Raw genomic sequence first — 27,981 nt, 5'->3', positions numbered from 1 at the left:
CCATTGGCCCATCTGGTCAAGATCCTGTTGTAATCTGAGGTAACCCTCTTCGCTGTCCACTACACCTCCAATTTTAGTCATCTGCAAACTTACTTCCTAACTGTACCTCCTGTGCTCGCATCCAAATCATTTATATAAATGACAAAAGTAGAAGGCCCAGCACCAATCCTTGTGGTACTCCACTGGTCACAGGCCTCCAGTCTGAAAAACAGCCCTCCTCCACCACCTTCTGTCTTCTACCTTTGAGCCAGTTCTGTATCCAAATGGCTAGTTCTCCCTGTATTCCATGTGATCTAATCTTGCTAATCAGTCTCCCGTAGGGAACCTTGTTGAACGCCTTACTGAAGTCCATATAGATCACATCTACTACTCTGCCCTCAACAATCTTCTTTGTTACTTCTTCAAAAAACTCAATCAAGTTTGTGAGACATGATTTCCCATGATTTTAGGTGTTTAGGTAAGAGAGTTACATTAACAGAAATTTGTGGAGAAACACAGCAGGTCTGGCAGCATCGTGGAGAGAAAAGAGAGTTAATGGTTCGGGTCCAGTGACCCTTCTTCAGAACTGATTCAGATTTCAGATTTCTGGCATCCATAGTTCTTTGTTTTTTATTATAAGAGAAGACATCTTTGGGAAATCTACAGACTTAGACTTCAGTTCCTTGTGCTATGATTTGCACTTGATGCTCATGCTCAGTAGCTATTATTAGAATAAAGGCATAATTAATCCTTCACTTCATATTGAAAACAAGAAGATGAAATGAGAGTGTGCACTTGGACTATAATTTCAAATAAGGAAAGCAATTAGAAGACCATATCCAAGGAAGTGGATTGTAAGATATCAAAATTCTGGATTTTTTTCCCTTGTGTCATTGTGGATCTACCTACATCAAATGGACTACAAGAAGTTCAAGAAGACAAATCACCACTTTCCCAAGGGAAACTAGGGATGGGCAATAAATGCTAGTCCAGCCAGTGATGCCCACATCACGTGAATGGGTAAAAAAAAATTAGGAACTGAGTAACAACAACATTTTGTATTTATATAGTACCATTAACATGTTTGAAAAAGTGCTTTGAGGGAATTTATTTAGTTCATTCATGTGATGTCAGTGTCATTGGCAAGGACTGCATTGTGTTACGAATTCATAACCATTATTTAGAAGCAGTGGTTGGCCATTTTAAGGTAAAGTTTGAAACTGAACCATTATTACATTGCAATAATGGCTACAGTTCAAAAAGTACTTACTGTATGTAAAATCCTTTCAGAAGACCTTAGGCCACATCAGCACTGCCTAAATGCAAGTTTTATCATTTTTCTATAAGACCATAAGACATAGGAGTGGAAATATGGCCATTCGGCCCATCGAGTCTACTCCGCCATTTAATCATGGCTGATGGGCATTTCAATTCCACTTACCTGCATTCTCCCCGTAGCCCTTAATTACTTGTGACATCAAGAATTTATCAATCTCTGCCTTGAAGACATTTAGCGTTCCAGCCTCACTGCACTCTGCGGCAATGGATTCCACAGGCCCACCACTCTCTGGCTGAAGAAATGTCTCCGCATTTCTGTTCTGAATTGACCCTCTCTAAGTCTAAAGCTGTACCCATGGGTCCTAGTCTCCCCATCAAATGGAAACAATTTCTTAGCGTCCACCCTTTCCAAGCCATGTATTATCTTGTAAGCTTCTATTAGATCTCCCCTTAACCTTCTAAACTCCAACAAGTACAATCCCAGGATCCTCAGCCGTTCCTCGTATGTTAGACCTACCATTCCAGGGATCATCCGTGTGAATCTCCGCTGGACACATTCCAGTGCCAGTATGTCCCTCCTGAGGTGTGGGGCCCAAATCTGGACACAGTACTCCAAATGGGGCCTAACCAGAGCTTTATAAAGTCTCAGTAGCATATCACTGCTTTTATATTCCAACCCTCTTGAGATAAATGACAACATTGCATTCGCTTTCTTAATCAGGGATTCAACCTGCATGTTTACCTTTGGAGAATCCTCGACTAGCACTCCCAGATCCCTTTGTACTTTGGCTTTATGAATTTTCTTACCATTTAGAAAGTAGTCCATGCTTGTATTCTTTTTTCCAAAGTGCAAGACCTCGCATTTACTCACATTGAACTTCATCAGCCATTTCCTGGACCACTCTCCCAAACTGTCTAGATCCTTCTGCAGCCTCCCCACTTCCTCAGTACTACCTGCCTGTCCACCTAACTTCGTATCATCGGCAAACTTCGCTAGAATGCCTCCAGTCCCTCCATCCAGATCATTAATATATAACGTGAACAGCTGCGGCCCCAACACTGAACCCTGTGGGACACCGCTTGTCACCGGCTGCCATTCCGAAAAAGAACCTTTTATCCCAACCTTCTGCCTTCTGTCAGACTGCCAATCCTCAATCAATGCCAGTAGCTCACCTCGAACACCATGGGCCCTCACCTTACTCAGCAGCCTCCTGTGAGGCACCTACTTGTCACCTCTTCAAAGAATTCTAACAGGTTTGTCAGGCACGACTCCCCTTACTAAATCCATGTTGACTTGTTCTAATCCGACCCTGCTCTTCCAAGAATTTAGAAACCTCATCCTTATCGATGGATTCTAGAATTTTACCAACAATCGAGGTTAGGCTAATTGGCCTAGAATTTTCCATTTTTGTCTTGATCCTTTCTTGAACAGTGGGGTTACAATAGCGGTCTTCCAATCATCCAGGACTTTCCCTGACTCCAGTGATTTTTGAAAGATTTCAACCAATGCCTCCGCTATTTCCTCAGCCACCTCCCTTAGACCTCTAGGATGTAGCCCATCGGGGCCAGGAGATTTGTCAATTTTAAGACCTTTTAGCTTTTCTAGCACTATCTCTTTTGTAATGGCAACCATACTCAACTCAGCTTCCTGACTCCCTTTAATTGTTGGGATAGTACTCATGTCTTCCAATGTGAAGACTGATGCAAAGTACTTATTAAGTTCTCCAGCTATTTCCTTATCTCCCATCACTAGCCTTCCAGCATCAGTTTGAAGAGGCCCAATGTTTACTTTTGCCTGTCGTTTGTTTCTTATGTATTGAAAGAAACTTTTACTATCATTTCTAATATTACTGGCTTGCCTACCTTCATATTTGATCCTCTCCTTCCTTATTTCTCTCTTTGTTATCCTCTGTTTGTTTTTGTAGCCTTCCCAATCTTCTGATTTCCCAGTGCTCTTGGCCACTTTATAGGATCTCTCTTTTTCTTTGATACATTTCCTGACTTCTTTTGTCAGCCATGGCTGTCTAATCCCTCCCCGGATAATCTTTCTTTTCTTGGGGATGAACCTCTGTATAGTGTCCTCAATTATACCCACAAACTCCTGCCATTTTTGATCTACTGTCTTCCCCGCTAGGCTCTGCTTCCAGTGAATTTTCGTCAGTTCCTCTCTCATGCCCCCGTAATTACCTTTATTTAACTGTAACACCATTACATCTGATTTTGCCTTCTCTCTTTCAAACTGCAGACTAAACTCCACCATATTATGATTGCTGCTTCCTAAATGTTCCCTTACTTTAAGATCTTTTATAAAGTCTGGTTCATTACGTAGCACTAGGTCCAAAATAGCCTGCTCCCTTGTGGGCTCCATGACCAGCTGTTCCAAAAAGCCATCCTGTAAGCGTTCCAAGAATTCCCTTTCTTTGGATCCACTGGCAACATTATTTACCCAGTCCACCTGCATATTGAAGTCCCCCATGATCACCGTGACCTTGCCTTTCTGACATGCCTTCTCTATTTCCCGGTACATGTTGCGCCCCTGGTCCTGACCACTGTTAGGAGGTCTGTACATAACTCCCATTATAGTTTTTTTGCCTTTGTGGTTCCTCAATTCCACCCACACAGACTCCACATCATCCGATCCTATGTCATTCAGTGCCATAGATTTAATTTTGTTCTTAACTAACAAGCCCACCCCGCCCCCTCTGCCCACCTCCTTGTCTTTTCGATAAGTTGTAAATTCTTGGATGTTTAACTGCCAGTCTTGAACCCCCTGCAGCCATGTCTCTGTGATGCCTACCACATCGTGGGTGGCACAGTGGCACAGTGGTTAGCACTGCTGCCTCACAGCGCCAGAGACCCGGGTTCAATTCCCGCCTCAGGCGATTGACTGTGTGGAGTTTGCACGTTCTCCCTGTGTCTGCGTGGGTTTCCTCCGGGTGCTCCAGTTTCTTCCCTCAATCCAAAGATGTGCGGGTCAGGTGAATTGGCCATGCTAAATTGCCCGTAATGTTAGGTAAGGGGTAAATGTAGGGGTATGGGTGGGTGGCGGGTCAGTGTGGGCTTGTTGGGCCGAAGGGCCTGTTTCCACACTGTAAGTAATCTAATCTAATCGTAATCATTCATGATGATCTGTTCCATTAGTTCATCTACTTTGTTGTGAATGCTACGAGCATTCAGGTAAAGTGCCTTAATGCTAACATTCTTATCATTATAGATATTGGAAGTCATAAGATGTCCTAAGTTATCCTTCCTTTTTGTTGCATTCCTAATCTGCCTCAAGGTTAAATCCACCTGTATACATGCTATCCTGCTGCTTATCTTTCCATTTAACTCCATACTCCCTGTCACTTTCACTTTCCCTTCCCCCCAACTCAGAAGTCTAAAGTCCTACTGACCACCCTATTTATCCTCTTCGCTAGAACATTGGTACCAGATCGGTTCAGGTGGAGACCCTCCCAACGGTACAGATCCCCCCTGTTCCAAAACTGATGCCAATGCCCCATGAAGTGGAATCCCTCTTTCCCACACCAATCCCTTAGCCACGTGTTTACTTCCCTAGTTTTCTTATCCCTATGCCGATTGGCACGTGGCTCGGGCAGTAATCCGGAGATTATGACCCTTGAGGACCTGTGCTTCAATTTCCTTCCTAGTGCTTGATAATCCCCAACCAGGTCCTCCACCCTAGCTTTGCCTATGTTGTTAGTCCCAATGTGGACCACAACAACTGGATCCTCCCCCTCCCGCTCCAATATCCTTTCAAGCCGGTCAGCGATGTCCCGCACCCTGGCACCGGGCAGGCAACACACCATGCGAGACTCCCGATCTGGCTTGCAAAGGATACTATCTGTCCCCCTAATTATAGAATCCCCTATAACAACTACTTGTCTTTTTGCTCCCCCCTCTTGAATGGCCTTCTGCACCATGGTGCTGTGGTCAGCTGGCTCATCCTGTACAGAGCCCTTTTCCTCATCTGTATAGCGAGCAAGAATCTCATACCTGTTGGACAAGGTCAAGGGCTGAGGCTCCTGCACTCCTGAACTCAAGTTCCCCCTACCTGCCTCACTGATGTCCCTGATCACTAACTGAATGTGAATTACTTAACCTCCCAGGTGTGACTGCCTCCTGAAACAAAGCGTCCGGGAAACTCTCCCCCACCCGGATGTGCCGCAGTGTTTGAAGCTCAGATTCCAGATCATCAACTCTGAGCCAGAGTTCTTCCAGCAACCAACACTTGCTGCAGATGTGGTCACTGCCATTCACAATGGGATCAGCCAGCTCCCACATCATACAGCTACAGCACATCACCTGCCCAGCCATCTCTGCTTAGTTAGTTACTTTATTTCTTTGTATAGGTTTGAGTTCAAATACTTTCTGATACCTCTCTGCTATAGTCTTTTTCTAAAAAACAATTAATAGATAAACCATGAGAAGTAAATTTTTAACCATTCACCGATAAAGAAATAGAAAATCCTTACCTGAACAAACCAGAGTCCTATTTTTGGTTCGAGGAGGGGAGGTGGGTTGGGAGACACAACACGTGTAGTGTATCGGGTTCAGCCACTGCCCAGATATATTACCGGCAGTCCCCTGGTCGTCACTCCCCCTCTTCCTACTTATTAACTAGGTTTCAACAGAGATTTTACAGAAATGGCTAAAGTTTGAGCAGAAATGTAGGTCTTTAAAGAACAGGCTAAAAGTAGAGAGAGGCAGAAAAATTCAGGAAGGGAATTTCAAGGCTTAAGATCTGACAATAAAGTGTATGATTGTCGGTGGTGGACAAAGGTAATCAGATGCAAAAGAGACTAGGTTTGGAAAGGGGCTGGAGAGAAACAGGTTACAGATACAGAATAGTGTAACATCGTGGCTGAATCTGGACACAGGAATCAGTGTTGAAGTTTGAGGTATTACTGGATTAGAAGCCGATGTAGTAACCAAGGATGGAATGTTGAGTGAAAAGTACTTGGTTCAAATCCAAACATATTCAGCAGATTTGTTGGTTAGTTGAAGTTTGCTTGACACTGTTCCCTAAATTTAAAGTGGGACAATTCCTTCTTGAGACAGTGTTCCACACAGTGCTGTAGACAAAAGGCATTATTTTCTTACAAGTAAAGAAGAGTCATATTTACTAATTACATAAATTTCATATCGTTGTTCACACTTATTGTATTTCTGATTCCTAGTACACATTCCAAAACTACATATGAGAAATAAATTATTTTCATTCAATTCTTTTGCAGGTTACATCTGGGGTAGTTTTATCACTAGTTTTTAGCTGGCACTTAGCTATGGATTAGATAAATCAGGTGTGCCAACACATCTAACAAGCAAAAATTTTCATAATCATTATAACTCAGTTTCTCCAGTTATCAAGAAATAAACAAGAAATATTTGTATGTAAAATAAGCAATTTACTCTTTATAACTGTTTGTATTATACTTTGCACAGGAGCTCACCTGAATCCTGCAGTGACCTTTGCTTTGTGCTTGCTTGCTTGTGAACCTTGGCTAAAATTTCCTTTATTCTTTTTGGCACAAACATTAGGTGCCTTTCTTGGATCAGGAATAATGTTTGGTTTGTACTATGGTGAGTAATGATACAGAGCAATTTTCTATCATGTCCTCAGAGAATGCTACAAATGTTGACTCTGATGATGTCCTTTACATTCATTTACTATAATCTGAGAATATTAATTCTGGAATTCATCTCTAAATTATGAACAGAGTCACACATTGAATTTATGTATTTAAACTTTGAGAATTGACTAAACGAATGAGTGTGTTGATAAATATGCGTACTGAGATGCTGGGTTCTCACCCAGACAGGCAATTTCTTGTCACTATCAAACAACATGAATGTGTCGAGCTCCAACTTGGCAGCAGATATTCATAGATTTTGTTACGTCCCCTACAGTCTCTACTCCATTTTCCTGTCATACTGCTTTCTCTGGGCAAGTCATGTAGTCCTGTGGTTTCCAGTAATCACATACTCTAGCAAATTCAGAAACTCACCACAACAGCTCCAAAATTAAATATATACAGTTGCACTTACAAGAGCACATTACAACCTTGGTTCAAACATGGACAAAACATTTGAATTCCAGAGGTGAGGTGAGAGGGACAGCCCTTGACATTCGATCAAGTGTGGTATCAAGGATCCATAGCAATACTGGAGTCAATGGGTAGCAGGGGCAAACTCTCTGGTGGTTGGAGTCACACCTGGCATATAAGTAGATTGTTCTGGTTGTTGGAGGTCAGATATCTCAGCTCCAGGGCATCTCTGCAGGAGTTCCACAGGGTGGGATTCTTCAATTGCTTCATAAGGTCAGAAGTGCGGATGTTCGTTGATGATTTCCAACTCCTCAGATACTGAAGCAGTCCATGTTCCAATACAAAAAAATCTGGACAATATCCAAAGGGCCTGTTTCTACACTATATGGGCCCATGTGGGCCAAAGGGCCTGTTTCTACACAATAAATAATCTAATTAACCTGGGTGGCAACTTTGAGGCATCTATGTACGTGAACACAAATCATCTCTTGGGCGGCACGGTGGCACAGTGGTTAGCACTGCTGCCTCACAGCGCCTGAGACCCGGGTTCAATTCCCAACTCAGGCGACTGACTGTGTGGAGTTTGCACGTTCTCCCCGTGTCTGCGTGGGTTTCGTCCGGGTGCTCCGGTTTCCTCCCACAGTCCAAAGATGTGCGGGTCAGGTGAATTGGCCAAGCTAAATTGCCCGTAGTGTTAGGTAAGGGGTAAATGTAGGGGTTGGGTGGGTTGCGCTTCGGCGGGTCGGTGTGGACTTGTTGGGCCGAAGGGCCTGTTTCCACACTGTAAGTAATCTAATCTAATCTAATCCAAGCTTGGGCTGACAAATGGCACGTACATTTGTGCCACACAAAAGCCAGGTTATGACCATCACCAATAGAAGACAATCTAACCACTAACCTGTTGACATTAAATGGTGTTACCATCACTGAATCCTGCATTATCAACATCCTGGGGATTGTCATTGACCAGAAACGCAACTGGATTCACCACAGTGGCTACCTAGAGCAGGTCAGAAGCAAATAACTCACCTCCTGACTTCCCAAAGCCTGTCCACTATTTACAAGGACCAAGTCAGGAGTGTGATGAAATACTGCCCATTTGCCTGGATGACTGCAGCCCCAACAACACTCCAGAAGCTTAACACTATCCAGGAGCAAGCAGCCCACTTGATTGGCACTACATCCACAAACACCCACTCCCTTCACATGGATGCAGCAGTGTTTACTATCCACAAGATGCACTGCAGAAGTTCACCAAAGATTCTCAGCACTTTCCAAACCCAAGACCACTCCTCAAAGGACAAAGGCAGCAGATACATGAATGTGTCGAGCTCCAACTTGGCAGCAGATATTCATAGATTTTGTTACGTCCCCTACAGTCTCTGCTCCATTTTCCTTCAATATCTCAATATCTCATCGAAGCCACTCACCATCCTCACTTGGAAATATATTGCCTTTCCTTCACTGCCACTGGGTTAAAATCCTGAAATTCTCTCTCTAATGGCATTGTAGGTCAACCCACAGCAAGTGGACTGCAATGGTTCAAGGAGATGGCTCACTACCGTCTCAAGGGCAACTAGGGATGGGCAGTAAATGCTGGCCCAGCCAGCAACACTCACATCCCATAAAAATGAAATTAAAATAACACATGTGCAATTTGTGGCAGAAATGTTTTTAAAAATTAGATTTTCTGCAAATTACATGCCAGGCTCTTTAAAAAAAAGAGGGGCTGAGTTCTTTATGGTATTTAACACTTGTTATTTAATGAGTAATGTCCAAATTCATTCCTGATGAAGGGATTATGCTTGAACTGTCAATTTTCCCTGCTCCTCAAATGTTGCCTGACCTGCTGTGCTTTTCCAGCACCACACTCTCGACTCTGATCTCCAGCATCTGCAGTCCTCACTTTCTCCTCCCTGTCCAAATTCATTACTTGGACTTTTGTTGTCCAGTTGGGCTGTCCTGGCATTACATTGGCTGGATGGGTTGTGTTGTCCACAGCCTTCAGTATTCATTTGGAGCATTGACATGGGTGCCATATACAAGAGGGTATATGGCGGCAAAAATTATTGCAAGTTATTTGAGGCCTCTGTAGTGCAGAGGTGATATATTTGTGACGGTGTTCTTACATTTTTGTGTCTACTATCTTATCCTAGAATATTCCAGCTGTCGTATATTAGATCATTTTATGGGTGATTTCCAAATCTGTCATCATGACAATATGATATCACAAATGATTACAGATATGAATAGCTGATCAAGGTTGTACTGCACTGTTGTTCCCAACTGGCCCAATGGGAAAGATGTTTGTGTACATTTACCAATTGTTTTGAAATGTAGCTTGGCTCCCATTGTAGGAAACTATGAAGACCCTTGACAGAAAGGATGAGACAAATATGAAGGGGTGAGCCCTTGTCCAGCCTGTAACCACCTGTTTTATTTGCATAACTTGCAATGCAAAATGGTCAACCCTCCAAGGCACCACCTATCTTCGACGCTCTCCTCATATTCTTGATGTCTTTCGCCTCCAGAAATCTATATAGATATATTCAGTGACTTGACCTCCACAGCCTTCTGTGGTAGAGAATTCCACAAAAAGAATTTTTTTGGAGTCTAGAGCAACTCCGTCCCAAATGCACACCACTGTGCTGCCACTGCTGCTGTGTCTCTCCAGCCAATGACAGGACATATCCAGGGATGGTGATGTTGATGTCTTGGACATTGTCTGTAAGGTATGACTCTGTGAGTATGAGGAGAAAGTGAGGTCTGCAGATGCTGGAGATCAGAGATGAAAATGTGTTGCTGGAAAAGCGCAGCAGGTCAGGCAGCATCCAAGGAACAGGAAATTCGACGTTTCGGGCATAAGCCCTTCATCAGGAAGGGCTTATGATTCCTGATGAAGGGCTTATGCCTGAAATGTCGAATTTCCTGTTCCTTGGATGCTGCCTGACCTGCTGCGCTTTTCCAGCAACACATTTTCAGCTCTCCCATGTATCTGCACTAGTGCCCAGATATTTGTGGGGGAGGATTTTACAGGATTGACAGGGTTGCTTCTGCTGCTGTCTTTTCTGACACCTCTGTCGATGTCAGGTGGTCTATCCATTTCAGATGATGCCACTTAGTCAAATGCAACTTTGACATCAACTCTCACCTCAACTCTTTGAATTCATGTTTTGTCCATATTTAAACTAAGGCTGTAATGAGATCAGGAGCTGAGTGGCTCTGGCGGGACTCAAACTGGGCATCACTGAGCAGGTTATTGCTGGTCAGCAGCTGCTTAATAGCACTGTTAGTGACACCTTCCAACACTTTACTGACAATAAAGAATAGATTGATAGGGCCAATTTGGCTGGGTTGGATTTATCCCGCTTTTTGTGTACAGGACACACCTGGGTAATTTTCCAACCTCTTCAAAAGAATCTATTCTGAATGATCTTTTATCTATTTAAATTCACCCTCAGGATCTTCAATACTTTTGGTATCTTTTTCTGTATTTACTTTCAAAGTAAAGTGTTTGTTATCTTGTCAGGTTTATGAGTAAAATTCAACCCAGGAGTGTAATATATATCTGTTTTGAGAAAACTATAAGTGACTATAAATCAAGAAAATAAATCTTAAAGTTATATTCATAACTATATCATTTGCAGATACATTGTGGCATTATGGCAATAAACAGCTAACAGTAATTGGAGCAAATTCTACTGCTGGAATATTTACAACTTATCCACATGAACATTTGAGCGCAGTCAATGGCATTTTTAATCAGGTAAGTAAGAAGAATGTCAATAGATTGCACACATTTGATGCAAAAGGGACTGTAAACTTGTCTTAAGCTGGATTTTCGCTCTTAAGGCAGGGTGTTTGAGTTAGAAAAAACCCCAGATTTATCCCCTGACATCCCCCACCCCCCACTCCCACTCCCCCACTCCCCCCCACCCCCGCACACACAGTTCTGTGAAACAGGTGTAGGATCAAGTCAGCCATTGGTCCGGGAAGCTGGTCTAAAGCAGCATTAATTCTTGATGCAAGCTAGCTAGAAGGCTAGCGTCCATTCTCTTGGATTTCCTCCCAGTTTTATTGAAGGTCATTCAGTCCTTTAGCCCTCACCACTCACATTCCTAATCCCCTCACCGCCCCCCCACCCCACCCCCAGCATGTACTATCCATATGCCCCTATACACCCCACACCACCTTCATGTCTCTTCCATGTGCTTCCTGCCTTTCCTTCCCCTGAGACTAACAGAAGACTAGCCAGACATGTCTTTCTCCAGACAGCCTCATTATGAATGTTTGGCTGAGTTCTAAGATTCACTAATCAATTAGATCACATAGACAGGTGGAAGGGGAATAATTGCTTTAATTGATTAGTGTCTTTATGAGGTTATAAGTTTCTCTTTGTGTTTGTTTATTTGGATGAGGGAGGAGGTGTGCAGTAAGGTAAAGCTTCTCTTATTGATAGAAAAATGGCTCAATCTGATTGACACTTTTAAAGCATTTTGTTCAAAGTTGATTTCTGAATAAATCATTCTTTTAATGAGCATTTAACGACTTGAGATTGCTGTTCTTTATCTGTTGGCTCTATATGTGGAGCATACTGGGAGAGAGATCATTGAGGTGGCTTAGGGAGAATGGAGGTTGCCTGGGTAAGACCTTTTAAACATTACATATCTTTCAATAGCTTACTGCATTCAGACTATGTTTCACTGCTCCTCTGAGGGGCTTGAAAAGCTAACCTGAGTTCATGGAAATTGTGAAAGATCAGGAGGGGTTTGAGATCTTACTCCAGCAATGGAAATTAGATTATTTACAGTGTGAAAACAGGCCCTTCGGCCGAATAAGTCCACACCGACTCTCTGAAGAGCAGCCCATTCCCCTACATTTACCCCTTCACCTAACACTATGGGCAACTTAGCATGGGCAATTCACCTAACCTGCACATTTTTGGACTGATTGGGATAATAGGCTCACTATATATAACATTATCATTGGGAAAAGTTGCCGATTGCACAAAATATTGCAATCAGTCATGTCTACAATTTTAAACGTAGCTAGAATCAGATCAATTCTTTGAAAATCCAGCCCTTTATATTTGATTATTTTATCAAACAATTGAAGCCAAATTCCAATTATCAGATTTAATCTGAAATAAGATTATATCCAAACTGCAAGATTTTCTTTCAGCATTATAATTCTATGATCATTTTCAGTAAATGTTACAATATGTGATGATATATTGCACCAGCATGTGCTATCAGTAAAATTAAAAGGCAAGATTTCCTACGCATCCCATTTCCTGACTCTGTGGAAAATGCTTCATGCTGTGCCTGCCTCTTCGTGTCCTGGTACTCAAGTCTCCCTGGTTGTAGATTGGAAGAGAACTGTTTCACTCCATAAATAATGCTGTATTGTTCAGTCAGTGGCTATCAGAGCTGTGAGGGCGTGGAGCTCAGACTATCTTTTGGCCCAGAAGCAGAATCTATCCTCAGAAATGATTTAACTGGACAGTAAACCCATGGGCTGGGCTTGCAGGTGGCACTGGGAGGAATGTCAGAGATATGCATATCGAGTGGCGAGCACTCTGACCTGTGGGCAATCTTCCCGTATGTTAGGTACCTGTCCAGTAGCAGATTGAAGTGTCATTAGGAGGCTGATTGAGTGTGCATTGGGTGGTGGATATATTCCTCATTGAGAGATGTGCCACATTGCCCTGGAGGGTTCTTGCTGGCTGCTGCTCTGAAGGTGTTCATGAGGCCTCTGACTCTCAGCTTCTGACTGGAGCAGCTAATAGCATCCATTACTGTGGACTAATCTAAACACCTCTTCAGAAGATTTCATGGTAGAGCTGCCCTTATCCTGTTGTGGCAGTGCCCATCTCTGTTGGCCTGTTGGCCTTCGATGGCTACTGACCTCTGATTGTTTCTGCTGCTCAGGAACACAGCGCCATCTTTAACCAGACTCCAGACATGGAGGTAGCCTTTTCATTGGCTGCTGCCAGAGAGATCTCCCAAACAGGTTCCTGGACTGGCAGAGTGGGTTCAGGATCTGGAAATAGCTCAGACTCATGTTCATATCCTATTAGCATAAGATTGCAATCCAAATTATTGGTCTACACAGCTACATGTTCACAAACAGGGACATGTGGCTCTTCAAAGTTTATATCCATGATGTGGATGTGGAGATTAAATGTAATGGGCAGAATCTTCCCAGCCCTTGAACAATATGGGCAATGGCAGGAATATCAGGAGAATCAGGTGAGATGTCCAGCAAGGAGCTTATTGTCATTAAGAGCAAAACATCACAACTCTCTGCGTAAAGAACCTGCCTCTGACATCCCCTCTATACTTTCCCCCAAACAGTTTAAAATTATGACTCCTCGTGTTAACAATTTTTGCCCTAGGAAAAAGTCTCTGACTATCAACTCTATCTATGCCTCTCATTATCTTGTACACGTCAATTAGGTCCCCTCTCTTCCTTCTTTTTTCCAATGAAAAAGTTCGAGCTCAGTCAACCTCTCTTCGTAAGATAAGCCCTCCATTCCAGGCAGCATCCTGATAAACCTCCTCTGAACCCTCTCCAAACTATCCACATCTTTCCCTTAATAGGGTGACCAGAACTGGACGCAGTATTCCAAGTGCGGTCTAACCAAAATTTTATAGAGCTGCAACAAGATCTCACGGCTCTTAAACTCAATCCCCCTGTTAATGAAAGCCAAAACACCATATACTTTCTTAACAACCCTGTCCACTTGGGTGGCAATTTTAAGGGAACTATGTACCTGCACACCAAGATCTCGCTGTTCCTCCACACTGCCAAGAATCCTATCTTTAATCCTGAACTCAACTTTCAAGTTCAACCTTTCAAAATGCATCACTTCGTGTTTATCCAGGTTGAACTCCATCTGCCACCTCTCAGCCCATCTCTGCATCCTGCCAATGTCCCGCTGCAGCCTACAACATTCCTCTATACTGTCAACGACACCTCCAACCTTTGTGGCGTCTGCAAACTTGCTAACCCATCATTCAATCTTCTCATTCAAGTCATTAATAAAAATTACAAAGAGTAGAGGCCCAAGAACAGAGCCCTGTGGAACACCACTCACCACTGATTTCCAGGCAGAATACTTCCCTTCCACTACCACTCGCTGTCTTCTGTCAACCAGCCAATTCTGTATCCAGACAGTTAAATTTCCCTGTATCCCATTCCTCCTGACCTTCTGAATGAGCCTACCATGGGGAACCTTATCAAATGCCTTGCTGAAGGCCATATACATCACATCCACAGCTCAACCCTCATCAACTTGTCTAGTAACATCCTGCTCGTCACAAAGCTGTGCTGACTGCATTTAATCAAGTCATGCTCTTCCAGATGGTCATAAATCCTATCCCTCAGAATCCTTTCTAACACCTTGCAGATGACAGACGTGAGACTGACTGGTCTGTAATTGCTGGGGATTTCGCTATTTCCTTTCTTGAAGAGAGGAATTACATTTGTCTCTCTCCAATCCTCAGGTACGACGCCAGTGGAGAGCGAGGATGCAAAGATCTTCGCAAGCAGAGAAGCATTCACATTTCTCACTCCCCAAAGCAGCCAAGGGCAAATCTGATCTGACCCTAGCGACTTGTCAATCTTAATTTTGTCAAAATTTTCAGCATATCAGCTTCCTCAATCTCTATCCATTCCAGCATGCACACCTGCTCCTCAATGGTTTCATTCACTGCAAGGTCTTTTTTCTTCGTAAAGACAGAAGCAAAAAACTCATTTAGGGCTTCCCCTACCTCCTCAGATTCTATACACAAGTTCCCTATGCTATCCCTGATCGGCCCTACTCTTTCTTTGATCATTCTCTTATTCCTCACATACGTGTAAAATGCCATTGGATTCTCTCTAATCCTTCCTGCCAAGCCTTTTCGTGCCCCCTCCTGGCTCTCCTCAGACCATTTTTGAGCTCCTCCCTCGCCTGCCTGTAATCCTCTAGAGCTGAGCAAGACCCTTGCTTCCTCCACCTTACGTAAGCTGCCTTCTTTCTTTTGATGAGAAGCTCCTCTGCTCTCGTCATGCGAGGTTCCTTTATCTTACTCCTTCCTGCCTGTCTCAGAGGAACACATTTATGCATCACTCACAACAAATGTGCAGGTATCAGGTTTTTGTCAGATTTGCTTTAGAAACTCAGCAGAATTAATCACAATGTAGACATCTTCTAGGGTAGTAACTTAAGTAGAAATATGCTGTAGATTTGACATGCAAATTAACTACAGTAAAGTTCTGATGTTTAAATTTGGTTGATTTCTCTTTTTCCAAATACAGGCAATTGGGACTGCAGCACTTATACTTTGTATCCTTATCATTGTGGATCCATTGAACGATGCTATACCAACAGGACTAGAAGCTTTTACAATTGGCTTTGTGGTTTTGCTAATTGGCTGGTCAATGGGTTCCAATTCTCAGTACTCATTAAATCCTGCCAGAGACATTGGACCTCGCCTGTTTACTGCAATTGCTGGTTGGGGAACTGAAGCTTTCACGTATGTTTTGTTGTAATTTCTTATTAATTCCTTTTAAATTAGAGTGACTATATTTCAACTAGATTCATATTAACTATTAAACAATACATGAATTATTTTAGAAAATGGAATTATAACTATTGTAATGAAGGTAGCTAATGTACATCTCGATGACTTCTGCTGGTATCACGCTGTATGTGTTAGCTGGACTCTATCACCATCCTCCTTTTAAGTTGAAATTTACAACAATTGCTTTCTCTAGTATGGAAGAAGAAAACCATTAAATATTCTAATAAAAGGCTTTAATCCTAAGCAGGATGTAGCTTATTGCATGATTGCTATAAAGTACAAATTACATTGGGTTGATAGATATTGGTAGTCTGTGAGGAAACATAGATCATTGGTCTGTCTCCTTCCCCACTCAAATCCTTTCACACATTGGGTGAAACAGAATGCTGCCTTCACCAGTAACCAATCCAGATCATAAATTTATATAACATTTCCCCTCAAGACTTTTTCCATAGAATTAGTATTTATATATTGATGTATATAATTATGTTTACCACTGCCCTGTAATATGCTAGATCTCTGACTTTACAATTTAGGTGGTCTAGAAGTTTCATTATTCTTCTAGAATGCATCTCTTTGAACTTGGAAGATTGTTAGGTCTTTGACTTGAGGACTCTTGACTTTGAATCTGTTTGGGACTCCACGAGATATCTCTCTCTCTCTCTCCATTGGACATCTTTATATCTTTTGGATATTCTTTTTTGAGTACGTTGTTCTTGCTGTACCAAGAAACTGGTCCATAACCTTAACTGGAGGACCCTTAATCTCCTGAAATTCCTTTGCCGAGGAGCTGTTTCCTGCTGTCACAGGTAGTTCTCTCATAATATCATCGGGTGGACCTTTAATTTCATGAATGTGCTTTGTGGAAGACAATTGTTCTGTTGAAATCCTGAGGCAGGAAATTTCTTTTTAACAATATCCTAGAATTCTGAACCAGGCAATTTCTTCTTGGCCATGTCTTGAATCTGCTCAGTCATGTTATTTGAGGATTGCTTCTTACTTAATACAATCTCCCTCCCTGATAATTCATCTTTTGAAAATGAACAAACCGAAATATTCTTCTTATGTTGCCCCATCATCTGACTTCAAGTTTGAATGTGCCATGATAATTTATTTACCATGCTGTGTCAGAAAAGCCTCAGTTAACAATTCCTCGATCGGCTGTAAAGGTCATGCTGCTCTTTATCTTTCTCATAATTTACATCTTCTCATGAACTATGCTGACTTTGCCATTTGATCTCTCTTCAATAGTGACAGAAGTAGAAACAGTAGAAATGTTTCTGCCAACCCTGTGTAGTCACAGATTTCCTTCCTGTTGACAGTATAAAACAATTCTCTTATGTCAACATTGGTAATCAGTGCAGAGGTTTTCTTCTTTTAGGGTTCTACCATCAGTCTAGGAATCCAGACAACAACCTGGCATAGTGGGCGGCATGGTGGCTCAGTGGTTAGCACTGCTGCCTCACAGCACCAGGGTCCCAGGTTCGATTCCAGCCTTGGGTGACTGCCATTCCCTGTGTCTGACTGGGTTTCCTCCAGGTGCTCTGGTTTCCTCCCATAGTCCAAAGATGAGTAGGTCAGGTGAATTGGCCGTGCTAAATTGCACATAGTGTTAGGTGCATTAGGCAGAGGGAAATGGGTTACTCTCCGGAGGGTCAGTGTGGACTGGTTGGGCCGAAGGACCTGATTCCACGCTGTAGATAATCTAATCTAATCCAATAACCGTACACTCAGAATTGTACCATGCATGATAACGACAACAACATCGTCATCCCTGGCTATGTTCTATCCTATCCCAGCTTCACCACAGGACCACCAGTGTTGGTGGCACAGTGGCACACAGTCAGGAGGGAGTTGTCCTGGGACTCCTCAACATTGATTAAGTACTAATTAAATCTGTTTGTATCAAGTCGGAAATGGCCCAGGAAACCTCCTACTGATTGCTGCCAACTGCAGCCCTCTTTGCAGATGGATCAATACTCCAAGTTCCACGCCACTTCTGAAGAAACATTGAAGATAGCGAGAACACAGAATGTATTCTGCATTAGAGGCTTCAACATCCATCACCAACAGTGACTCAGCAGCAACATTCCTGACCAATATGGCCACGTTCTAAAGAACATAGCTGTTACACTAGGCCTGTGGTAGGTACTGGGGGAGACAATAAGACCAAAAATTATGCTTAGACATCATAGGCAGAAGTAAGGATTCTCTCCATCATGCTGTGAGGCATTATTGCCATGATATTTGGGATAGTTTTTGAATAGATCTACCAACTCAAAACTGTGCATCCATGAAGTGCTATAGGCTATCAGTAGCAGCAGAATTATATTCAACCAGAATCTGTTACCTCATGGCCAGCATACCCCCTACTCGACCATTGAAATCAAACCAGGAGCTCAACCTTAATTCACATCCTGTGTGCAGTTTTAGAACATAGAACATAGAAAAATACAGCGCAGTACAGGCCCTTCGGCCCTCGATGTTGCGCCGACCTAAGCCTACCTAACCTACACTAGCCCAATAGCCTCCATATGCTTATCCAATGCCTGCTTGAATGACCATAAAGAGGGAGAGTCCACCACTGATACTGGCAGGGCATTCCATGAACTCACAACACGCTGAGTAAAGAATCTACCCCTAACTTCTGTCCTATACCAACCCCCCCTTATAGAACTAAGGTGTCTTTATCTCAGGAAAGATATTTTGCCAGAGAAGGGTATAATGATAGCTGCAAATGTGTTGCTGGTCAAAGCACAGCAGGCCAGGCAGCATCTCAGGAATAGAGAATTCGACGTTTCGAGCATAAGCCCTTCATCAGGAATTAGAGAGAGAGAGAGCCAAGCAGGCTAAGATAAAGGGTAGGGAGGAGGGACTGGGGGGAGGGGCGATGGAGGTGGGATAGGTGGAAGGAGGTCAAGGTGAGGGTGATAGGCCGGAGTGGGGTGGGGGCGGAGAGGTCAGGAAGAGGATTGCAGGTTAGGAGGGCGGTGCTGAGTTGAGGGAACCGACTGAGACAAGGTGGGGGGAGGGGAAATGAGGAAACTGGAGAAATCTGAATTCATACCTTGTGGTTGGAGGGTTCCCAGGCGGAAGATGAGGCGCTCCTCCTCCAGCCGTCGTGTTGTTGTGTTCTGCTGGTGGAGGAGTCCAAGGACCTGCATGTCCTCGGTGGAGTGGGAGGGAGAGTTAAAGTGTTGAGCCACGGGGTGATTGGGTTGGTTGGTTCGGGCGGCCCGGAGGTGTTCTCTGAAGCGTTCCGCAAGTAAGCGGCCTGTTTCACCAATATAGAGGAGGCCACATCGGGTGCAGCGGATGCAATAGATGATGTGTGTGGAGGTACAGGTGAACTTGTGGCGGATATGGAAGGATCCCTTGGGGCCTTGGAGGGAAGTGAGTGTGGAGGTGTGGGCGCAAGTTTTACATTTCCTGCGGTTGCAAGGGAAGGTGCCGGGGGTGGAGGTTGGGTTGGTGGGGGGTGTGCCGGGGGTGGAGGTTGGGTTGGTGGGGGGTGTGCCGGGGGTGGAGGTTGGGTTTAATGATAGTTCACCAGTTTTTTTCCCAGGATAGTGGGATTGTCCTCTGAAGGAAGATTGGGCAGATCAGGCCTGAATTATCTTGAGTTTCAAAGGATCAGATGCGATCTCATTGAAACCTGCAAAACACTTAAAGTGATAGACAGAGTAAAAGAAGATAAGATGTTCCCTGACTAGGGAGTCTAGAATGAGGGGGCACAATTTAAAAGTAAGGAAGATCTCATTTAAACTGGGATGAAGAGAATATTTTGTTACTTCAAGGATTGTAAATCTTTGGCATTCTCTACTCCACAGTGCTATAAAAGCTCAGTCTTTCAGTTTGTTTAAAGTAGAGATTGATGCATTTCTGATTTCCAATGCCATAAAGTGTTATGGGGATAGTTTGGATAAAACACATTGAATTGTTCAATCAGCTATGATCATATTAAATGGCAGAGACATTAGTGACTGATTTTGCTCAGTGTTAGTAGTTAGAGTTAGAAGGTGCTGGAGAAGTTACCTTGGTGAGTTGTTGCCGTGTGTTTTGTAGTTTGTACTGAAACTGCATTGAGCTGACGCGAACATCTAGTGGAAGGTTGCAAATCGAATGATAATTATCTTGAATGATGCTGAGCTTTTTTGAATTTTAATTTGAATGAACTCATCTAGGTAAATATTCTTTTTCATTCATGGCATTTAAAAGTCATGGGCTGTAGGTGTCTCTGGTTAGGTCAGCTTTTGTTGCACATCTGTAAATGCCCAGAGGGCAGTTGAGACTCAAACACATATGGGTCTGGAGTCAAAAGTCAGCCGGACCAGGTAAGAGTGACAGTTTCCTTCCCTAGAGGAAATTAGTGACCAGATGGTTTCATAGTTGTCACTAGACATTTAATTCTAGATTTTTATGAATTTAAATTCCACATCTGCTGCAGTGGGATTTGAATCCAAGCCCCTGGAAGATTACTTACTTCTCTGGATGGATAGTCTAATAATAATACAACCAGGGTCATTCTGTTATAATATGTGTTAATCAATCCGAATTCACTGTAATGTGTAATGTGGGGATGTTGTTTCTACAGTGTGAACTTTTAAGATGTATGTTGGTTGTAATGCAATAAGGCAACATTTTAAGCGCTGTTTCTAAAGTGTGATTTTTCTATCACGTGGGGTTGCATGAGGATGAAGAACTGACGGTAGGTCACCATCTTACCCCAGGTTGATCCTTGTAAATGATGGTGGTGTCTACCGATGGGCCACTTGTCAAAGAGTTCTGCCTGCTCTTTTGCCACATTGTTGATATACTAGAAATGGTTTGGAGGATATAATGGCTGAAATGATTCTTTTTTAAGTATACTACAGTCTCCTACTAATGATTCCTCGTTTTGTATTTTTGATTGCCTGTTACCATGTCTCTTTATTTTTTTACAGTGCTGGCAATTATTGGTTTTGGATCCCAGTTGCCAGTCCAATCATTGGTGCCATATTTGGTGTTCTCCTGTACAAGTTCATTGTTGGATTGCGTGCTGAAGCAGGAACCAGCTGCCCATCCAATGCAGAACAAAATATAAAGTTAATGAACCAAAAAACCAAAGAGGAGGCTCTGATGATTTGAAAACAACTGGATTAAAATTCTCTAAAGAATTTCTATTTTAAATGACCATCAGTATATTCACCACTCATTCTACTAATCCAACACAATTTAATCCCTTTGAAAATGGCATTACTTCTCACATTTGGAAATACTTTCTATCATTTTATTATCTGTAAAATGAATTTTTCATTACTTTCTAATGCCAGATGATACATAAAAACGATGTAAGCTGATGCATATTTTCATGATTTTTAATGTTTCCCAAACTTGTAGAACAATTGTAATCCTATTTATATGTTTTGTATTGAATTAAATAAACTTGACTTCAAAGGGTTAATGATATAGTTCATGAAAATTAGATACTCCAATCACATATAAGAATCCTATACCGGGGGGATAGCTGTCTAAGTTTGATTTGATTAATAGTCTTAACGCTAAGCTGGTAAATGAATGGTGCGATTCAGTTAGTAAACAATTCAAAACATTTTTAGAAAGGTACACTCCATTAAAAACAAAAGCTCAGCAAGAAAATGTGACCCACAATTCTTCTTTGTTAAGGATGATGCAAAGTATTAACTTATCATCTCAGTCATGTTGTTTACCTCCATTTGCAAATTCTGTTTTTGATCCCAAATTCACCCACCTCTTCTTCTTAGTCTTTTTTTGGATTCCCTTTTATATTAGCAAACAGTCTGTCCTCAAAATTTTGCCTGTATCTCTCTGCTATAAGAAAAACGTTTCCATGTCTCTCTATTTTACTAATACTCCACCTTGATTACCGTTCTGAAGTGCTTCTGCCCTGTCTTCTATTCACTCTCATTCTCCCGCTTGATTCTCTCAACATATAATCATGTGTCAAGATGATGTTCATTTACTGCATTATTCCCACCATTAACAGAATTGATAGAGGTTGAAAATGGGATTTTGAATCTTAATCCACTCAAATGATCAAGAATAAGGTTAAATTATCACAAGAATTTACAGTAAGAATAGCAGCAAGAAAATCTGACAAATCAAGCAATTATTTCTACTGCTTTTGAAAGAATACCTTCACTATTTATACACCTGCTCAATTCATGTTCTTCATATTCAATTCCTCATATTCCTTTTGAATTCCATGGTGAATGAGAAATCTTAAGGATAGTATTAGATCCGACAAGGAGTCAGATAAAAGTACTCAAAACATAACAAACTTGTGGAGCTACGAACAGTTCAGAATTTAGCAAAACAGAACTAAGAGGTTGATTATGAGAGGTAAATTAGGGTATGACAGTAAACTTGCAAGGATTATAAAAATGGACTTTAAGATCTTCAATAGATATATAGAAAAAAAGAACAGGATGAAATGGGAAAATTGATAATGGGGAAGAAGAAATCAATAGAGCAATTAAACAATTACTTTAGTTCTTTCTTCACCAAAAAAGACACAAATAACTTCCCAGAAATGTTGGCTGTTTTGGGAAGAATGAATTGAGGGAGATTAGTTTTCGTAAAAAAGATGCTAGAGATATTAATTGGAATGAAAGTTGATAAATCCCCTTGGCTGGCTAATCCACATCCCAGAATAATAAAAGTGGCAGCCATGGAAACCATTGATGCATTGGTTATCAACTTTCAACTTCCTGCAGTCTGGAAGAGTCCAGCAGACTGGAGAGTGATCCATTTCTTGTAAAGGAGGAGGAGGAGGAGTAAAACAGGAATTTAAGGACATGAGTAGGGAAAATGCAAAATAAAGCAACATAGATTAATGAATAGGAAACTTTATTAAACTTTTGAGGACTTTATTTGTTTTTTATCCATTCAAGAGCTGTGGACATTGCTGGCTAGACCAGCATTTAATGTTCATCCCTAATAGAGATGTACAGCATGGAAACAGACCCTTCGGTCTGAGAAGGTGATGGTGAGTTGCTTTCTTTAACTGCTATAGTCCATGTGCTGTAAGTAGACTCACATTGCCCTTAGGAGGGAATTTGACCCAGTGACAGTGAAGGAATGGTGATGTATTTCTAAGTCAGAATGGTTAGTGACTTGGAGGCGAACTTTAGGAGGTGGTATTTGCATGTATCTGCTACCCTTGTCTTTTTTTGTGTTTAGAAGATTTTGTCTAAGGATCTTTGGTGAATTTGTGCAGTGCATCTTGCAGATGGTATAAAATGCTGTGACTGAACATTGGTGATGTTTGAAAATGTGCTGCCATTCAAATGGTATACTTGGTCCTGGATGATGTCAAGCTTCTCGAACAGGCTTCTTGTTCGAGGTGCATTCATCAGGGCAAGTGAGGAGTGTTTCATCGCACTCTTGACTTGTGTCTTGTAGATGGTGAATAGGCTTTGGGAAGTCAGAAGATGAGTTAACTCACTACAGTGTTCCTAGTCCTGACTTGCTTTTGTAGAGATAGTATTTATATTGATTGATCATTGTCACTTATACTGAGAAAAAGTGAAAAGTTTTTTGTGTGCTATGCAAGCAGATCGTACCATACAAAAGGGTAGCAGAACAGAATACAATATTAAAGCTGCTGAGAAGGTGCAGAGAGAGAGATCAGAATTAGCATTTGATAGGTCCATTCAAAAGTCTGATAATGGCAGGAAAGAAGCTGTTCTTGATGGAAGTGGGTGGAAGACAGGTCAGTTATATGGCCAGCTTAGTTCAGTTTCTGGCCAATGCTAACTGCCCAGGTCATTGCTAGTGAGGGATTCAGTGATGGTAATGCCATTGAATGTCAAGATGCAGTGGTTCAATACTGTCTTGTAGGAGATGGTCATTTATGGTAGATGGCATTTTGGTGGTGTGAATATTACTTGCCACTTGTCAGCGCAAGCCTGCATATTGCTCAGGTCTTGTCACACTTGAACATGGACTGCTTCAGTATCTGAGGAGTCACAAATGGTGCAAGCTGGTGAATGAATGGTGCGATTCAGATAAAAATTACATGTTTATGGAATGATTTAAAAGAGGAGGGAAATGTGGAAATGGAGTGGTTTAGGGATGGAATTTTATTGGGCTTGGACAGTAGTAAGCTGAGGGTCCCCACAATTAAAATTGGGGTTTTTCAAAAGACCAGAATTAGATGAATGCATAAGTTGTAGACAATTGGGCAGCCATTGGAAATTCTCAGTAGGGACACACTGGCAGGAGGTGATAATGGCCCTCAGCTAGTAATTGTGAACCTCAGGCTAGCATTTTGGCCCCTTTGTGGCACAGTGTTAGTGTTCCTCCTCATAGACCAAGAGACCCAGATTCATGTCCTACCTGCTCCAGAGGTACGTGATAGTATCTCTGAAAGGATTGCTTAATAGGTTAAATAAAAATAAAAATAAATGATGCCTTTGATGGTTTACATTGCCGTTAATGGTGTAAATTTATAATTCGGGTTTAAGGTGACTGTAAAGATTTAAACGGGAACTGACCAACAACATTTTCATGCAGAAGGTGGTGTGTGTATGAAACGAGCTTCCAGAGGAGGTGGCAGAAGCAGATATAATTGTAATATTTAAAAGGCATCTGATGCGTCTATGTATAAGAAGGGTTTAGAGGGATATGGGCCAAATGTGACTAGTTTAGGATATCTGGTCGGCACGGACCATTGTACCAAAGGGTCTGTGCTGTACATCTCAATGAATCAATGACTACATAGATGATTTACTGCTGGTGGTTTATAGTTAAAGGATCGTTTGTGATAGCATTTCCAAATATAAAAAGAAGACTGAGGTCATTGAATAATTTGTAAAGCAAGGGTGTGAATCTTAAAAGGCCAGCATTACTTAATCAGGGGTCAATGTTCATTATCGAAAACAAAAGTGATGAATGATTGAGACATTGTGCGAGTTAGGACATGTGCAGCACAGAGAAAGCATCACAGAAAACTATAAGTATCCAATTTATGATTTCTACCCATTAGTGAATTTTTAATGGTGCTGTGCACACTCTTGACTTTCTTTGACATAGACTCATAGAGTCATAGAAATATACAGTATGGAAACAGACCTATCGGTCCAACTTGTCCATGCCAACCAGATATCCTACATTAATCTAGTCTCTTTTGCCAGCACTTGGCTCATATCTCCCTAAACTCTTCCTATTCATATACACATCCAGTTGTCTTTTAAATGTTGTAATTGTACCAACCTCCACCATTTTCTCTGGCAGCTCATTCCATACGTGCACCACCCTCTACATGAAAATGTTACCCCTTAAGTCTCTCTTATATCTTTTCCCTCTCACCCTAAACTCTGGACTCCCCAACCTCAGAGAAAAGGCCTTGTCTATTTACTCTATCCGTGCCTCTCATGATTTTGTAAACCTCTATACAGTCAACTATCAGTCTCGGACACTCCAGGGAAAACAACCCCAGCCTATTCAGCCTCTCCCTATAACACAAACTCTCCAACCCTGGCAACATCCTTGTAAATCTTTTCTGAACCTTTTCACAACATCCTTCTGATAGGAGGGAGACCAGAATTCCACATAGTATTCCAAAAGTGGCCTAACCAATGTCGTGTATAGCAAAAACATGACCTCCCAGCTCCTTTACTCAGTACTCTGACCAATAAAGGAAAGCATACCAAACACCTTCTTCACTATTCTATCTACCTGAGACTCAACTTTCAAGGAGCTATGAACTGGCACTCCAAGGTCTCTTCATTCAGCATCACTTCCCAGGACATTGCCATTAAGTGTATACGTCATGCACTGATTTGCCCTTCCAAAAGGCAGCACCTCACATTTATTTAAATTAAATTCCATCTGCCACTCCTCAGACCACTGGCCCATCTGATCAAGATCCTATTATACTCTGAGGAATCCTTCTTCACTGACGACTGCACCATCAATTTTGGTGACATCTGCAAACTTACTAACTATACACCCTATGTCCACAGCCAAATCATTTATATAAATGACGAAAAGCAGTGGACCCAGCACAGATCTTTGTGACACACCACTGGTCACAGGCCTCCAGTCTGAAGAGCAACCCTCCACCATGACCCTCTGTCTTCTACCTTCGAACCAGTTCTGTGTCCAAGTGGCTAGTTCTTTCTGGATTCCATGTGCTCAAACCTTGCTAACCAGTCTATCATGATGAACCTTGTCGCACGCCTTATTGAAGTCTATATAGATCACGTCCACCACTCTGCCCTGATCAGTCCTCTTCGTTACTTCTTCAAAAAATTCAATCAAGTTTGTGAGACATGATTTCCCATACACAAAGCCATGGTGACTATCCCTAATCAGTCGCTGGCCCCAATGTGCTCCCCCACTGACACTTCAGTCATTTGCCCTCCCTTATTTCCCAACAGTAGGTCAAGTTTTGCACCTTCCCTAGTAGGTACATCCACATAATGAGTCAGAAAATTTTCTTGTACACACTTAACAAATTCCTCTCCATCTAAATCTTTGACATGTTTCCAGAAGAGTGATGCTTGTGGAAACGTATTCCAATATTTCTTCTACCTCCTTGAACAAGACAATGATATAACCTAGAGTCCTTCAGGAGGATCAAAGAGGTAAATGGCAGAAAGATGCATGATGACATCATCCCTAAGCTCTTGGCTGTGGTGTCTCATTTACTTTGTACAGGGGTGGCTGGGAGTTAGTGGGAGAGGAAGGATAGGTGAGTCTTGTAGTGAAAGTTGAGCATAAATGAAGCAGGGACAGAAGGAGCCATGAACTGGAAAAAACCCCCTTGATTTGCTGACTAGGAGTTTTACTGGAATGTTCCTTTAGCTGTTAGGTAATGGGAGTTTTGAATGATCTATGGAGGGTTGAATGTGGGCCACCAGCCAAGAATGCATTATAACAGTCAGGTCTAGAGAGAACAGAATGGATAAAGATTCCAGCAGCAATTAGGGGAGGTACTAATGCAGTGTTAATGTCACTGGACCAGTAATCCATATCCCCAAGCTAATGATCTGGGGACAAAGGTTTGATTCCCGCTTTGTGATATGATGAAATTTAAATAGAATAAAAATATCCAGAATTAAAAGCTAGTCTAAAGGTGGCTATATATCCATTGCTGATTGTTGTGAAATACTATCTGATTCACTAATGTCATTTATTTGATTTGATTTATTGTTGTCACATGTACCTAGGGACAGTGAAAAGTTTTGTTTTACACATAGGTCATACCATACAAAGATCATAGGGTAACTGAAATAGGAGTACACAGTTAGGGCTGCAAAGAAGGTGCACAATAAGTAAGATCAACATTAGATTTGAAATTTGAGAGGTCCATTTAGATGTCTAATAACAGCGGGAAAGAAGCTGTTTTTGAACCTGTTGGTACACATGTTTCAGCTTTTGTATCTTCTGCCTGATGGAAGAGGTTGGAAGAGATTATAACCACGGTGGGATGGTTCTTTGATGATGTTGGCTGCCTTTCTGAGGCAATGAGAAGCGTAGAGGGAGACCATGGGTGGAATTGGTCTGGCTTCCATGTGACTCCAGGCACATAATCATGTGCCCTCATAAATGTCCTCTGAAATGCTCCTGCTAAGCCACTCCGTTGAATTACCAGTTAGGGATGGGCAATAGACACTCACCTAGCCAGTGTGCTCACATTCCATGAACAAAGTAGAAAAAACCCCAGCTGAATAGAGCATTCAGATGATGCTATGGAAGTGGAAGTCGCAATATTTGATAGTAATGGTTTAATCAGTCGTCTTTTCTGCTCATCCAGTACCAGTCAATTTGAAGACTGTGGAAAGGTCAAGAGAGCTGGTGGTGAGGCAGGCATAGGTATCATCAGCCTACTTTTGGAATTTCAAACTTGTGACTGGAAGATGTTTCCAAGGAGCCAATCTATGTTAGTGAACATGGGAGTAATGAGCAATTGGGAATTGGTGTGAGTTATCATACAGACAAAATTTGGATGAGCTGAATTTATGGAAAATGAATGACAGAAGCTAGCCAGTAAAACATGAAAATGTCTGAGGATGATTAAAGTATGAATGGGGATGTCAGCCACAGATGAATTGAGGGAGGTCAGAAGATGAGCAACATCC

At 42.1% G+C, this 27,981-nt stretch overlaps 1 protein-coding gene across 1 annotated transcript in view; it reads left to right on the top strand.

Annotated features, from left to right (window-relative positions):
* Positions 1 to 21,001, top strand: part of LOC132822474 (aquaporin-3-like) — a 29,630-nt gene extending 8,629 nt beyond the window's left edge. Inside the window, exons 3-6 of the mRNA XM_060836157.1 lie at positions 6,703 to 6,840; positions 10,952 to 11,070; positions 15,609 to 15,826; positions 20,818 to 21,001. Of these exons, the coding sequence (XP_060692140.1) occupies positions 6,703 to 6,840; positions 10,952 to 11,070; positions 15,609 to 15,826; positions 20,818 to 21,001 (659 nt within the window). The remainder of the gene's footprint in view (positions 1 to 6,702; positions 6,841 to 10,951; positions 11,071 to 15,608; positions 15,827 to 20,817) is intronic.
* Positions 21,002 to 27,981: the final 6,980 nt, after the last annotated feature.

This window comes from Hemiscyllium ocellatum, chromosome 1 (genome assembly GCF_020745735.1).
Source record: "Hemiscyllium ocellatum isolate sHemOce1 chromosome 1, sHemOce1.pat.X.cur, whole genome shotgun sequence".
NCBI classification, from domain to species: domain Eukaryota; kingdom Metazoa; phylum Chordata; class Chondrichthyes; order Orectolobiformes; family Hemiscylliidae; genus Hemiscyllium; species Hemiscyllium ocellatum.
This window is presented reverse-complemented; position numbering and strand designations above follow the sequence as displayed.